This window comes from Zingiber officinale, chromosome 6B (assembly GCF_018446385.1).
Source record: "Zingiber officinale cultivar Zhangliang chromosome 6B, Zo_v1.1, whole genome shotgun sequence".
Taxonomy (NCBI): Eukaryota; Viridiplantae; Streptophyta; class Magnoliopsida; order Zingiberales; family Zingiberaceae; genus Zingiber; species Zingiber officinale.
Genome location: NC_055996.1, coordinates 8354678 through 8371070, shown reverse-complemented (window position 1 = coordinate 8371070; position 16393 = coordinate 8354678). Strand labels below are relative to the sequence as shown.

At 40.9% G+C, this 16393-nt stretch overlaps 1 protein-coding gene across 1 annotated transcript; it reads left to right on the top strand.

The window, feature by feature from the left end:
* The first annotated feature begins 12570 nt into the window (after positions 1-12570).
* Positions 12571-15744, top strand: LOC121989911 (phosphatidylcholine:diacylglycerol cholinephosphotransferase 1-like). Its single transcript, XM_042544211.1, has 3 exons — positions 12571-12995; positions 13746-13883; positions 15091-15744. Exons 1-3 carry the CDS (start codon positions 12612-12614, stop codon positions 15415-15417), a joined length of 849 nt encoding a protein of 282 aa, XP_042400145.1. The 5' UTR covers positions 12571-12611; the 3' UTR covers positions 15418-15744.
* The last annotated feature ends 649 nt before the right edge of the window (positions 15745-16393 follow it).

Here is a 16393-nt window from a genome sequence, read left to right as displayed (position 1 = left end):
TCCCTGCTTGGACTTTTCCAGTGCCAAGTCTCCATACTTGGACTTTTCTTAGTGCCAAGCTCCCTGCTTGGACTTTTCGGTTGACAAGTCTCCATACTTGTACTTTTTCCCGAATCAGGTCAACCTTGACCTACGGTTGCCCCAATAATTTCCTAAACATCTATTCTTGTCCCATATCAAGAATACAACTCTTCCACGAGTGTCAAACATCAACATGTAACTCAACTAGGTCAACCTTGACCTAAGGTTGCACCGACAATCTTCCCAAGTCAAACATCAAAATACAACTCGAGTCAAGTCACCTCGAGTCGGGCCAACCAGGTCAACCTTGACCTAAGGTTGCACCAACAGATAGGATATACCAATGGTCGCTAAGACGCTAACTGTAGGATCGTAAAGCGCTAGAGGGGGGGTTGAATACCACTCGTGGTTAATTCGTTCATTTTAAAAAGTCGAGTAAACACGCAGCGTAATAAACATAAATCAATCGCAAACACCAAGAATTTACTTGGTTCGGAGCCTGCGTCGACTCTTACTCCAAGGCCCGCACGTAAAAGTGCTTTCCATGGGCAATCACTATAGCTTCAGAAAATTACAACTTGAAGTACAATTTTAATGTAATAATTAAAAGTATACCGACAAGTAAGAAGAGGGAATTTAAGGCTTCCGGTTGTCGGAGTTGAGTTACGACTTTTTCATATCGTTTTTGGAGCAACGCATAGAAGAAGGATCGCGATTTTATGTTATCTCTGTGCATCTACTTGAGACTAGCTTAAATAGCCTGTTGAAGGTGCCTTCAGCCTCTATGGAAGGTGCCTCCAGCACGGATTCTTATTCCCTGCCGATCGGTGTCGATAACTCCCACTGCTTGCGCTGTTTATCCACCCGAAGGCGCATTCAAGCTCTATGCAAGGTGCCTTCCATCAGTTGTCCAAGGCGCCTTTAGCATACTTGGAAGGTGCCTTCTGCCCTACTTCCTGCGCAACTACAGCCAAGGCGCCCGAGGTGCCTCCGATAGCCCCGGAGGCGCCTCAGACACTGCTCATTCGAGCCAAACATGCCCAATTCATTTCCTTCAAAATACGTTAGTCCAAGAAATTAACCATACCTTGTAAAACAAAGTTAGCACAATATAGAGATGAAAAATAAATTATTTGACAGTCTTCAGACTGTCCGATTTTGACTTCGAGTTTCTTGGAAATCCTAGGTCGAACTGACGCCTACTGTTCCCTCATCGAGAAACGCATCCTCACCTACTCTTCTCATAAGAGTTTACCTGTAGCCAGATTGACCCTCTAGACTAACTGGACTTTTGTTCAGCGTCTAAAGCTTCCAGTCTTCATGCTAGATGTTCGCTCGATGACCCGTCCATACTTCCACCCGGTTCGCGACACCAGAATTTCAACCTACAGCCCTCGACTCTAGGATTTTACCCGAAGCGCTCGACCCGCAAGACTTTCCGCCTAGGGTTACACCCCCTAGGCGTTTTCGCTTGTCTAACCGCGGCTAGGAATTTTGCCTAAAAATACTTAGGACTTTCCTGCAATCTCATTCAAACTTGTCAAACAACAAATTATTAGTGTGGTTAGCACTAATGGTATAACTCAAGTTTTGATGAATGACAAGTATGTTAAGTTAATTTTATTGTGATTTAACACATTGACTGAGTGTGTAGGAGAAATCCAACTAGGTCGATAGGCCGATCGGATAGCTGGTGCGAAGCACAGCTAGGTCGATGGGCTAACCGGATAGCTGACAAGAAGTCCAGATAGGTCGACAGGCTGACCGGATATCTTGCACGAAGCCTAGCTATGTCGACTGGTCGACCGGATAGTTGGCACGAAGTCCAGCTGTCACGCCCCAGGTAGTCCCTGTTAGAAGAAATTTCGGCAGTATCTCCCTTGTACGGGTGACAATATGAAATTTTACTACAACCAACTCATACACAGCCAACACGGCCGGAACAATAAATATAAAAATACTAACAAACTACGTAGTTTATATCCAAACAGGCTCTGGCTGTCACCACAATACAAAAGAAAATAAAAACAACAACTAACTTACCTCTTCTGCCGACCGGCAGGCGCGTAGCAAAACACACCAAATAAAAATCTACTAAGCAAGCAAAAATCCGACCATCATAATGTCTTAAGCAAAATCATACAATCAAAGTGCAAAACCAATATAAGTTCGAAACAAACAGAAAACCACAAGACTAATACGTAAACTCTCGTGACCAGGGGACTAGCAACTGGAATCTCCTGACAGTCTCAACCTGAAATAAGAAAATATCAACGGGGTGAGTCCAACACTCAGCGGATACCAAGTTGGCATGCATAATAAGAAATAACTAGTAGTAATAAATATGTGTACAGTCTCCTGAAGTAATGAAAAATGCAAAATTGTAAGAAAAGGAGAAACTGTACTCACCAGGACCTCCTATCAAAATAATAAGGTCATCAGACCAAAGGTAACATATCCATGTATACATGTCAAACATATGCATCCATCCAATATACAGCAAATAAAATGCAGCAAACACAAGCAATAAATGCAATCATGCATATGATGCCAATGACATGTCCTGGTCACCCCTGACGCTAGTCAACCATCTCACACACGATGGTGAGACCGAGTGGGTATGCTATGACAACTATGCACTCTGTCATCACTGCTCCTGATGAGTGATTGAGTGGACAGGATGTTGTCAGAGTACACCTATCCTCCTACCCCAAATCATAAGTGGGGGAGCTCAATGCTCTCATCTCCCTGAGACAATCCAGAGGAGAGATCCTTGTCCTGCTACCACGTTGCAGTCACACTACCCATGAGCGGACCAGCAGAGCACCGACAGAGCAACCTGCTGCAACACGCCCTGCCTGAATAAAAACCACTAACCCATGAGTGGTTGTGTGTGCAGATCCATGTAACTGACGATGTGCTCAACAATAATGGAGCCGACAATCGCTCAGCATGCAATCATGCGATAATATTATTTTTTATTTAGGTTGCAGATAATGTTATTTCACATGAACAAGGATTGGATAACCAACAGGTACATTAGTAGTTGTTTTCATAAGATTTTTTTTAGTTTTATTAACAATTTTGGTGATGTAGTACTATACATATTTTAAGGTATAGATAAATTTATTTTACAAGTTCAACAACTTGAAAGGTACAAAGATATTGACAAACACATAAACTATCATTTCTTATTACGAGATGTGTTGGGACCAAAATGTAGCTAGAGGGGGGGGTGAATAGCTTGACGCGATCTCATGCTCTTCGTTGCTTGTTTCTTGTGCTGAAATGCAGCGGAAAATACAAATAACCAACACTCAACGCTAAAACTAGAGATTTACTTGGTATCCACCTCAAGAAAAGGTGACTAATCCAAGGATCCACACACTTACGCACCCTCCACTATGTAAACACTCCTTTTCGGTAACTACCGAAGGCGGAGAAGCCCTACAACACTCTCAATATAACAAGAAATAAAGAGAAGCAAATACAAAGGAAAGCTTACACGATTTACACAACAAACCCTAGCCCTAGCTTCTTCTTCTTGCTATAGATTCGCCTCTTGACTTGGAAATACCTCCAAGGACCTTCAAGATCTGGCGTGAGAGTAACTGTGGAGAAGCTCTGTGGTCGCTGTTGTCGCTGGAGAAGAAAGCCGAGAGATCTACCGAGAGAAACGCTCGCCAACAACTAAATACGACGCCAACGGTCGAATCCCAATCAATTGGATTGCTCTCAATCGATTGGGGAGGCTTTAGATCGATCAGTCGATTGATCCAGAGTGCCTCTGTGCTCCTGGGAATCGCCTAGATCAATCGGCTGATCGATCCAGGGCTTATCACACAAAATCGCAGCTCCCAATCGATCAGCCGATCGATTGGAGGCTCCCAATCGATCGGCCGATCGATTGGGAAGCTTTCTGTGCGATCGGGAATTCTCCCCAATCGATCACCTGATCGATTGGGGAAACCTTTGTCGCGGGGACTCACCTAATCGATCAACCGATCGATTGGGCATTAGCCAATCGATCGGCTAATCGATCTAGCTCCTTGTTTTTGCCCAAAACCAAGTCCAAAGTCCCCTAAACCAACATCCGGTCAACCATGACCTATTGGTACATCATGCCTAGCATCCGACTACCCTTGACCGGACTTTTCTCCTTGTGCCAAGTGTCCGGTCCTCCATGACCCACTTGGACTTTCATCAGATGTCTGGTCAACCTTGACCCATATGAATTTCCTTGTGTCTGACTTCACTTACCAGGACTTCCTTTCTTCCTAGCTTCACTCACTAGGACTTCTCATCTGTCTGTCTTCACTCACCAGGACTTTCTTCTACCTAGCTTCATTCACTAGGACTTCTCATCTGCCTGGCTTCACTCACCAGGACTTTCTTCTGCCTAGCTTCACTCACTAGGTCTTTCCATCTGTCTGGCTTCACTCACCAAGACTTTATTCTGCCTAGCTTCACTCACTGGGTCTTTCACCTGGCTTCACTCACCAGGATTTTCTACTGCCTAGCTTCACTCACTAGCTATTTCCATCTGCCTGGCTTCACTCACCAGGACTTTATTCTAGTCTGCCTAACCTCCCAGTTAGGACTTTCACCTGGCTTCACTCACCAGGAATTTCCAGTCAAGTATCCAGTCAACCTTGACCTACTTGACTCTTCTTCACAATCTCACCACATGAACAATTGCACCTGCAATCTCCATGTCTTATCTCCATGTATTGTCAAACATCGAAACCCAAGCATCAAGACTCGAGCTTGACCCAATTCAAGCTCAGTCAACCAGGTCAACCTTAACCTAGGGAATATTGCACCAACAAGATGAAGAGGTTTGTTTAACTTGGGGTTGTTTATGTTACATATATATAGTTGCAAGAAAGAGGATTATGTGTTAGATGTGTTGGAATGTATACTAAAAGCCTAACTTTTTGTATAAATATTTATTTAGAAATAAGAATCACATTGGTCAAATATCTACAGTTATGCTACGTGTAGTTGTCCATTTAATTTATATTGTAAATAACATGGTGTGAGGAGACACACAGAAGTTCATGTTATCAGATCCTTATAATAAACAGTTGCTCACAACCAAGATGGAATGAGACAAACCATTGGAGTGGTTGTAGTGTAATTAGGTATTAGTTTATCTTGACTAATAAATTATACTAGTACACTATGAGTGTATTGAGCAGGACCATTTGAGGTAGTTTCCTTTTATATTGACTATATAATAGAACAATACCTCAGTTATTATGGAAGTGTGTACTCTTAATCATGATATAATAACAAGTACATATACTTAATATTTATTTTTTTAATTTATCAAAGGGTGCGATTTAGCTCATTAAATCAATATGCCCGATAAGTTGGAAAATGATATTATTTATATGGTGTGTTGTTGATTATTGAATGAAACTGTGTCATAGTAATCTAGGTTGATGATGTCCCCTTGAGGAGCTCATAAGGATTGTCATGTAAACCCTGCAGGTGGACTTAGTCCGACATGATAATAAGGTTGAGTGGTACTACTATTAGAGTTAGATATTAATTAAGTGAGTTGTTAGTAACTCATTTAATTAGTAGACATTTGATTTCTTAAGCACAGTGAGATTAACACACTCATGATAAGAAGGAGCCCATATAGTAATATGAGATTGGTGCGATATTTCAATAATAACTCTTTAATGGTATGAGTTATTATTGATGAACTCGAATTGGGTGTTCGGGGCGAACACGAGAAGCTCAAGTTCATCGGGAGACCAAAACCAATTCCTCCTCTCGGTCCCCGTCGTAGCCTCTTATTTATAAAGTCTTATATCCATTCAAACCCAACTTCTTACCCACCTTAAGGTGGCCAGCCAAGCCTAGCTTGGAGCCCAAGCTAGGGCCGACCAAACCAAGGCTAGATGGGTTCAAGTGGTGGCCGACCCTAGCTTGGAGTCCAAGTAGAGTGGCTAACCACATTAGATTAAAAGGAGTTTTAAATTTTAAATCTTTCCTTGTTTGGAAGCCATGGTTTTAAAAAATTATAAATCTTTCCTTTTATAGCTTTCTACAAAGGATTAAGAGAAAGATTTGATATCTTTCCTTATTTGTAGTTAAAAGGAAGATTTTAATTTTTGATAAAACTTTTCTTTTTGTAACCATCCCCATGGTTTTAAAAGAGAGTTTTAAAAATTATAAATCTTTCCTTTTATAGCTTTCTACAAAGGATTAAGAGAAAGGTTTGATATCTTTTCTTATTTGTAGTTGTTCCTGCCCTGAAGCTGAGTAGATGGCAACCGGGAAACAACGCTGAAGTGTCTCTTTGTCTTCGCTGATGCTCTATCGCTCCTCCTCATCTTTGCTGATGCTTTACCGTTCCTACAACCACAAGTCATTAGTGCCAAGCCGGGAGGGAGTTCCCGGCGACGACCCTCCAGCTCAAGTCACGCACCGACAAGCGAGGAGAACAAAGGAAGCAAAGAAGAAATGAATGGTGGTCTCTAAAGACGTGTGTGCGTCCTTGGCTTGGGGCACTGTGGCGCTCCTACGACTCGGGGCCCTCTTTGGGGTTGATGGCTGCTAGGTACTCTCCGTTCGGATGGCGTGTGGGGCTCGGCGGGCGCTTCTTTTCTGCGGGCCGCCTGTGCTTCCTCCACATTAATATACTCCGTGGCCTTCTTCTGTAGATGGGCGAAATCTCGTGGTGGCCTACGGATGAATGACCTAAAGAACTCACCTTCCACATGTCCCTGGGTGAAAGCATTCACTAGTATGTCTGAAGAGACTGCGGGTATATCCATCGCTACCTAGTTAAAGCGCTGGATATATGCCCTGAGCATTTCTCGCGGACCTTGCTTCAGCGAGAACAAGTTGACACTTGTCTTCTGATGTCGGCGGCTGCTCGTAAAATGGTGCAGGAAGACCGCTCGAAAATCTTTGAAGCTGCGGATGGACTCGGTTGGCAGTCGTGTGAATCACCGTTGCGCCGGTCCCTCTAGGGTTGTCAAGAAGACCCTGCACTTAACCCCATCGGTGTATTAGTGCAGTGTAGCTGCATTGTCGAATTTGGCCAAGTGATCATCCGGATCGGTGCTTCCGTTGTACTCCCCGATCGTCAACGGAGTGTAATGTCGGGGTAGGGGATCCTCCATAATTCCTCTTGAGAATTAATCGTTGATCCTTTCAGGCGAGTCCTCGTCTTGCGATGCTTTTCCCTTCCTAGCATCCCTTTCGGGCACCTCATCTGACGAGGAGCCCCGGTCTTGGCGAGCTCGACCTCCTTCCTCCGAGGGTGTTCGGAACAATGCTCGGTGAAAGGGGATTGGTGCGATGGGCGCTGGTCCGAATGTGTCTGACTTTTTGTGGATTTCCTGGTCGGCCACGGGTTCAGCTTCGCGACCCGGATCTCCAAGCTAGCCTGATCCTAAAACGGCTGGCTCCTGTGCTAGGCGCTCAGCCAAAACTCGTTGCTGCTGCTCCATCGCCCTTGCCACTCCGGCTTGGATCAACTTTTCAAATTCTTCTGTCATCAGCATTAAGATCGTAGGTCGTCCAGCTTCTTCCATCTTCTGCTTCCAGGTTTAGGTTGAAGTTCCCACAGACGGCGCTAATTTGTTCCTGCCTTGAAGCTGAGTAGATGGCAATCGGGAAACAACGCTGAGGTGACTCTTTGTCTTCGATGATGCTCTACCGCTCCTCCTCGTCTTTGCTGATGCTCTACCGCTCTTGCAACCATAAGTCATTAGTGCCAAGTCGGGAGGGAGTTCCCGGCGACGACCCTCCGACGCTCAAGGCACACACGTCTTCAGAGACCACCATTCATTTCTTCTTTGCTTCCTTTGTTCTCCTCGCTTGCCGGTGTGTGACTTGAGCATCGGAGGGCCGTCGCCGGGAACTCCCTCCCGGTTTGACACTAACGACTTATGGTTGCAGGAGCGGTAGAGCATCAGCAAAGACGAGGAGGAGCAATAGAACATCAGCGAAGACAAAGAGCCACCTCAGCGTTGTTTCTCGGTTGCCATCTACTCAGCTTCAGGGCAGGAACAGTAGTTAAAAAGAAGATTTTAATTTTTGATAAAACTTTCCTTTTTATAACCATCCTCATGGTTTTAAAAGAGAGTTTTAAAATTATAAATCTTTCCTTTTATAGCTTTCTACAAAAGATTAACAGAAAAATTTGATATCTTTCCTTATTTGTAGTTGAAAAGGAAGATTTTAATTTTGGAGAAAACTTTCTTTGTAACCATCCACATGTTTTAAAAGAGAGATTTTAATTTATAAAAGTTTCCTTTTATAACAAACCATGAAGGGAATTTTTAAAAGAGAAATTTTTATTTTAAAAATTTCCGGAAACAAATTAGGAAGTTTTAATTTTGTGTTTAAAACTTTCCTTGTTTGAGGATTTGAGGTGACCGGCCATTGAAAGAATTATAAGGAAGGTTTTATTAAATTTTCCTTCTTAGACATTGACAAGGAAAATAAGGAAATTTTAATTATGTTTTAAAACTTTCCTTATTTGCCAAGACCAAGGAATATAAAAGAGAGGATAGAGGTGCCTCACCTTATAACAAGACTTCTATTACTTCTCTCCTCAATTCCTTGGTGGTGGTCGACCCTCATCTTCTTCCTCTTCTCCTTTTCTTCTTCTTTGGTGGGCAGCAGCATCAACTCTCAAGGAGATTTTGGTGGTAGGATTTAGCTTGGAGAAGAAGTAGAGAAAGGAGGCTTTGTTTCTTAGCATCCCTTGGAGCTTGGTTGGTGGCCAAAGTTCTTCATCTCAAGGAGATTGTTGGTGGTCGAAACTTGCAAGGAGAAGAAGGAGGCTTGGGTGGATTCTCATTTCGGTAGATCGTCGTCCACACGACGTCCGAGATAAGAAGAGAAATACGATAGAAGATCGTGAGGTTTATAAGCTACAAAGAGAGGTATAACTAGTTGTCTCGTTCCGCATCATACTAGTTTTCTTTGTATGGATTTTAAACTACCAAACACAAGAGGCTAACGATTCTAGGTTTCAGATTTATGATTTGGCTTTGTGTTTCTTTTGTTTTTCGATCTTGTGATTCGATTGTTCTTAATGGTTAAACCTAGGGTTATTATAATGAGATTAAATATTGAATTTTATTGAAAGGCTTTGTCTAAGAAGTGGTGGATGATCTCATACCCAAGAAGGCCTTGTGTCTCGCCATATTTAACCTGGAAGTCGATCTCTGAAATAAATATTTAATCAAATTTGTAACATAGGTGGATTTGTATTAATAATGTTAAACATCGTTTGCGATTCAAGTTTAAACCTCTAAGAACAGATAAATTGAATTTGGAATCAATAATGTTAAGCTCTGTTTGCGATTCCCAATTTAATTTATAAAGAACACAATAGATTGTTAGGAAAGGTTCTGGACTTGTACAAAATTTTTGTACAGGGGAACCAGTACGATATTCCGAGTAGCAACCAATAAGATGATGATATTTCTTATTGAAAAGTTTTATTTATTGATTTTTTTTAGCAATATATATTATAAATCATCTTTATCTCTAAGAAAAGTTTTTTTTTTATGTTCAAGATTCTGATTAAGAAGGATTATAGAAGTTATCTCTAGATCGTGAGGAGTTATTCTTTAGACTTTATTTTATGTAACTTTCATGGGAATTGTTGTTTTTTTTTTATTATCAAATTAATGATGGATATGTAGATATTTCTGTTATTGGATGAATGTTGGAAGCACTTCAATTAATGATTATAGAATTTTATATTGTGTATATCATTTTTAATTTATAAAAAGAGAGTTTTTCCTTTTGTCTTGAACACCAACGATGACGACAGTAATGAGCCGAGCCAGGTGGTGGCACTGTCAGCGCTGATGAATAAGCGGGCCAAGAAGATGGTGAGGGATACAAAAGATGTTGATTTGGGGAAAAAGAAGGCGACCTTGTTCTTTGGCTCGTAGACTAGAACCGCCGAGAGGTTCGTGAAGGTTACGTTTTTGAGCTTTTGGTCCTTTCTCACTCCACATTCCTTGAAACTAGAGATATAATTTCCTTAGAGTTCCTCTAAGACTCGATTTTTTGAGCAAACCTGGTGGACAAGGCCAATGCGAGGTACAAGAAGGTTATCGATTTGGCGAGTCTCATGAGTTCAATTTACGATTCCAAGTAATTTGCAAAATTTTGTGCAACTTTATTGTTCTTAGAAATTTTGTGTGACTTATCTTTGAGCATTAAGTCAAGAAGAATACTAGAGCAAATGCTTGAATCCCTAAATTATCTTGCTGTAAAGATTTTTGTAATTTTTATAAAAAAATTGTACATCGCAGACCTCTTATTAACATAGACATCCCGTGCAATGTATTAATATTAATATTTCAATAAGTTTGTCGGTGCAATGATGCATACATTATTACAAGGACAACCCCAACAATCAACATCGTCCGTACCCAACCCTCCTATCGAAATGCAGGGAGAATGAAGAAGAAGAACAATGATTAGGGTTTCTGAAAGTCTAGGTGTATCTATGCGTACTTGTGTCTACAGGAGCATGCGACCTTTTATATTGGTGTAGTTGTGCCTTGACGTTCTCTACGTATTCTGAGATTTTCGCTTATATTACTTACGTTTCTTGGAATAAATGGATATGTTTTTCCACATTTTCTCAAGAAAGCGACTATGCTATTGATATCTTTCATGAGCAACGGCTCCATGTCTCATCCGTGAAGTAAAGAACGGTACGGATATAAAGATTACTCGGAGCTGAGAGTGGCACGGAGTCAGGGATAAACCAAAGTCAAACGCTAAGTCGGAAGCCAACCAAAGTCAGAAGTGATACGGAGTTGAGAAATTGTCTTCTGTTAACTTTAACCACCACTTCATAATTAATTTTTCCTCGAGCACGTGGTATCAGCTGATTATTTTCCCTATCACGTATTTTTGGAGCACAGATCTTTTGAACCATTTTTTTGTGGTCTAAGGGATATATCACTCGTATTTGCGGCCAGATCGCGATCACGATCCGGCCGTAAATTGTTGCGATCCCTTCCTGGGTTCATCGTCTTCATCATGTTATAATTTTTGTTCGGAGTGGACGGTTAAAGGTCGCCCAGAAACCTCCGGTGATGAATAAATGGTCAAATTATTGGGCATCGAGCGAGGTGTCTTTTTGACGTGTTTGCATGCTTCTGTTGTCTAGTTGCCGAGTAGGTTGTCAAATTGGCACCTACCAATTTGAATTCTGAACGTATTAACAGGAAGCAAATCTATATTTTTTATGTCTTAGCTTTTAAGCCATTCGATTAATTGAATTTTTATTTTCAAATGTTCTGCGACGTCAAGACGAGGAGTTTTGCAACTTCTGGCGTTGTGATAAGAGCTGCCACTCTCGTTCCTTGTGTGGGGTCAGCCGGTCAGGCCGATCTGCCCTTAGATGTTAGCTGGCTTAATATTATTTTTTATTAGTTCTTTTCTATATATATATTAAATCGAGATTAGTTTTTTAGTCCATTTTTAATAAATTAAGCGATGAATTATTTATAATTATAATTGGATTGTAATCTTAATCGGGTGATAATTAATTATAATCTCTTTTTAAGTTTATTTATAATTATAAATAGTCCATCAATACATTTATCCCTATTAAATCCGGTTGTTGGTAGGGGCCAGCGGATGAAGGCTTCCGTTTCCTGTTGCACGCCATTAAATGGTTCATCTGGACAGCCAGCGAGCTGGACTCTTTTCAGAAAGCTACATGTCTGGCATCTTTAACGGCAGTTTTTAAGAGGTTTTGATTTTCTAAGCCACTCTGACGCCGTGACGCGTAAAATCGTTGGAGAGTGGAGACGTCCTTGTCGTTTTGTCGGGCCGAGCAACGTCACTCAGTCCATCTCTGGGGTCTAATCATCCGCCTCACGCTTACCCCAGCTCCTTTTACCGTGTCCCCACCGGGCCACGGTATTAAAAGTAGGGGTAGACATCGGCCGGTTTGGTCCGGTTTTACCCTATTACGGTTTTATTTTTTCGGTTTCGGTTTTAAAGATTTTTGATCCAAAACCAAACCATTTTATTACGGTTCGGTTCGGTTTTTATGTAATACGGTCCGATTTATACGGTCGGTTATATACGGTTTATACAATGAATTAAATTGATTTTGTACTACTACAAATATTAGTTTAGAGACAAAGAAAAAATATCAATTTATTAAAATAATTATGAATTTAAAGTAATATTAAAATTTTGTTATCCGGTAACAATAAGTAAATATAAATATATAATTTGATTATGCTATTATATTATAAATAATTAGAAATTAATCCACTTGTATGATCAAATATCTATAAAAATAATATTTTAAGTATAATACGGCCGGTTCGGTTTTTTCGGTTTTTTGGGAGTCAAAACCGGAAACCGAACCGAATAACCGAATTTTAAAAAACTTAAACCGAAACCGGTCGAAACATCGAAAAAACCGAATAAAAAAAACCGAAATTTTTCGGTTCGGTCGGTTTTTCCGGTTTGAACCGAATTATGCCCACCCCTAATTAAAAGCCTCCGCGGCTTCTTCTGTAGAAGTAAACACCGCCGACCAATCGCCTGCGCGAGGCCCAACCATGACGGCCGAGAGCGGCGTGCGCAGCACCACCCAGCTCCGCGTCCGGAGGCGGACCGCCAACACCGCTAGGGTCACCCTCGGCATCGCCCACCATGAGAACGCTCACCACCGCAAGGCGCCTTCGCCGCTGCCGCTCTTTCCCTCCCACGGCCCGTTTTTCGCCCGGTGGTCGGTTCTCGGTGTGGCCGGCGCCTTGCGGCGCCATCTCTTGCCGTGCTCCTTCGCGATCTTGCTCTTGGTCTTCATGGGCGTGGAGTATACTATTCCCATGGTACCTTCCGCTTCTCCGCCGCTGGATTTGGGGTTCGCCCTCACGAAGCCGCTCAATGCCGCGCTCGCCGCGGCGCCCGCCCTCAACACCGCGCTCGCCGCCCTCAATACGGTGAGTAGGCGATTGATGCTGCTTTCTCCTCCTTTCCTCTCATTTCTTGCGCCTTACAAGTAGCGCGCTGACTTTCATTGGCCAGATCTTAACCAATCATCATTAGGGTATGCAGAAAATTTGCGCTTCAAGGTCCACCTTGTTGCAGATCCTTGAAATGCCCTCCGTTTTTGGAATTTTCTCTTCCGTGCTATCTCATAGTCATAAACATCGGTTTTCTTTTGGTTCAAATTCTTTCTCAATCTTCCTCCATTGGCTGGAAAGGTGCTGATTCTCAACCTAAATAGTAAAGTTACAGCTCCAAAACGTCTTATGCTTGCTTACCTAAGAAGTGCACAAGAAGCTTAATTTTAGGATTGGAGGCATTCGCTAGGAATTCTGAGTGCTGGAAATTAGAAAGCTATATTGATTCAAAAACTCCAAGTTTGAGTCACAATCCCACAACTTTTAGCTTTCTCTCAGTTCATAATTAACTGATGACTTGGTGAAACTACTATAAAGAACATAGCTGCTCCAGCATTGATTATGATTAGTTGCTTTCATAGTTCACTCACTATACATTGAACAAGTATCATGGTAATGTGAAATAGTATCACAAGAATTTTCATTGCATTCATTCCCATAATCATTTCTACTGAGAAATGAGAAGGTTGTAGTAGCTAGGAATAGGTTTCTTTGTTCAAAGATGTGCAACCAAGCCAGTATGTTGCTATCTGACAAATTTGATTTTGCAATTTCTGCCTTTTTCAGGTGTTCGTGGGCATGCAAACTTTCTACATATTATGGACATTCCTGGTGGAGGGAAGGCCACGCCCTATCATTGCAGCTCTCTTTATGTTCCCATGCAGGGGAATCCTAGGCTGCTCCACCCAGTTACCACTCCCTCAGGTACATTGCACATTGCTATATCACAACCCAAAATTTGAGGAAGGGCATCTATAGAAGCTTACTTTCACAAGAGTTCTAAGCTTTTTCCTATTGATCATTTTCCTACCAATTTACTAGTAAAATCTTGAATTGGATCATTGTGATAAGCATTACTACCAGTTAGAAAAGTTACCATCTCTGACTGTTTGTGGATATTTCCTCCTTAGTGGATTTCTCATTTAACAATGGAACCGATCAAGAAAACAGTTGGAAGAATAGAATAGGAAACATGAATTCTGTTTTTGTTGTTAGTGTTGAGTTAGATATCTAGTGGTAGAGGTCACCAACATAAAACGTCGCCCCATCAAGGCGGCTGCGGTATTACAGTTGAAATATATAAATCCAACATTAAGTCAACAAACAGAAAATAATTGTTAGGTGTCTCGACGGGTGTGGTGCAATGATAAAACACTTAGGAAAACAAATTAGAGGGATTGGAGTTCTAATCCCACTAGGAACGAATACTCTGAAGGTCAACCTCTGAGTTTGCATAAGTTGTGTTTCAGATTTATTTGATAGGCGAACTAGAGGGAAAGCCGTCTACCTCCATGATTAGTTGGGTGAGCAAGTCTACACACCTGAACAAAAAAAGGGAATGATTGCTAGGTGCATTTTCTATAAAGTAAAGCAGTAATGTACAATAAATGAGCCAAAAATAATAGAAACTAACAAAAATGGAGGGTTCTAATTTTTCAATTCAATCCTGAGGCATCTTACAATACGGTTTGTTCTTCGTATTTGAGTCAAACTTAATGGAACAAAATCTTAATTCAATATTAATTAGTAAGTTTTTTAAGAATCATAATTTTAATTCTGATTCTTCATCCTCTGAGTGACCTAGAGGTCACATATATAGAGTAAGATTACGTACAACAGATCCTTTTCCCAGGACTTTGCATTAACGAGAGTTTTGTGGAGTGGGCTATTTGCTATTGATTAGTGTTTATTGTTGCTCTTATAGTGAATTTTCAATATAAACACATAAACACAAGTACCATCATTTTTTTTTTTTTTACAGAAATGATTTATTCTTCAAATTTCTTATTCCTATCTCTTGATTTTCAGTCATAGAAATCTAACAAGAAATCAAAATCAAAGTATCATTTTGGTGGAGTGTTAATTCTTCAATTTCTAGCTAATTACGCATTGAATTATGTAAACGCTGCAGGGCTTTGTGGGCTCCGGTGTGGACTTCCCCGTAGGCAATGTCTCCTTCTTCCTCTTCTTCTCTGGTCATGTTGCCGGCGCCGTGATCGCGTCACTTGACATGAGGCGCACACAGCGGCACAAGATGGCGTGGGCCTTCGACGCCCTCAACCTGCTCCAGAGTGTGCGCCTACTGGCCTCGCGCGGTCACTACACCATTGACTTGGCCGTCGGCGTCGGTGCTGGATTTGTGGCGGATGTGCTCGCCGGCAAGTACGAGGTGCTCAAGTGGAAGCCTGACCGGCAGCGGGCATCCTGCAGTTGCAGGTGCAGCTGTCGCACTTGGTGACCGCGATGCATGGTAATGTCATCTTCTCTTCGCATCCTATCTGGTCTCTTTGACTGTTCTCTTAATTAGCTGCTTTTACCAGTCCTGCCAGCTAAATATTTACAGTCGATTAGCTAGTTCTATTTTTTTAACATAATTAATTAGCTCTTTTTAGTTTAATTAGCTAATTAAGTTGTTGAAATATTTTGACTTGTATTAACATAATTTTCATTAAGATTGGAATAGTTTTAAATAAAATTGTTTAGAGTAATTTGATTAAAAATTGCTTAATGTTGTATTAGATTTTGATCAAAATTGGTATAATAATATTAGAGTTGTTTTGATTTAGTTGGAACAACTTTAACTAACATTTGATAGTTTTTATCAATATTAGAACAATTCTGATCGAAGTAGTTTTAATAATATTAAAGTATTTTTGATAAATATTAAAGTGATTTTGATTAATATTAAAATAATTTTGGCTTTATCAATATGTGAGCCATTTTAATTAAAATTATTATAATATGATCCATATCTTTTTTTTTTTTTTGTAAGCGTAGGGATTTGACTTTGAGCCTCAATTCGCATGCATTAAAATATACATTATATATTATATTACTATTTAACGATATCCTTTTTTTCCCCTTTTGTTATTAGTTTAACTTTTTAATTAATCTTTATTTTTAAGTTAATTTATTGAGCATAGCTAAAATATAAAATCCGAAAGGATGATTTGCAAAATGATTAAATGAGCACTCATCATTTAAATACTTTCCTTATGTGTTAGTCATTATTCTAAAAATTAATAGTCGTCCGTAATTTACCTCCTCCGTGTTGGTCCTGAGACGGATTGACGGGAGCGCTGGGGGCGAGCATATTCGTCTTTTGCCACAATGATATGAACATTTCATCCGCTCATGATTTACCTCCTTCGTGTTGGTTTTGGGACGGATTGGCGGGGGTACTGGGGGCGAGCGTATTCATCTTTCACCACAAT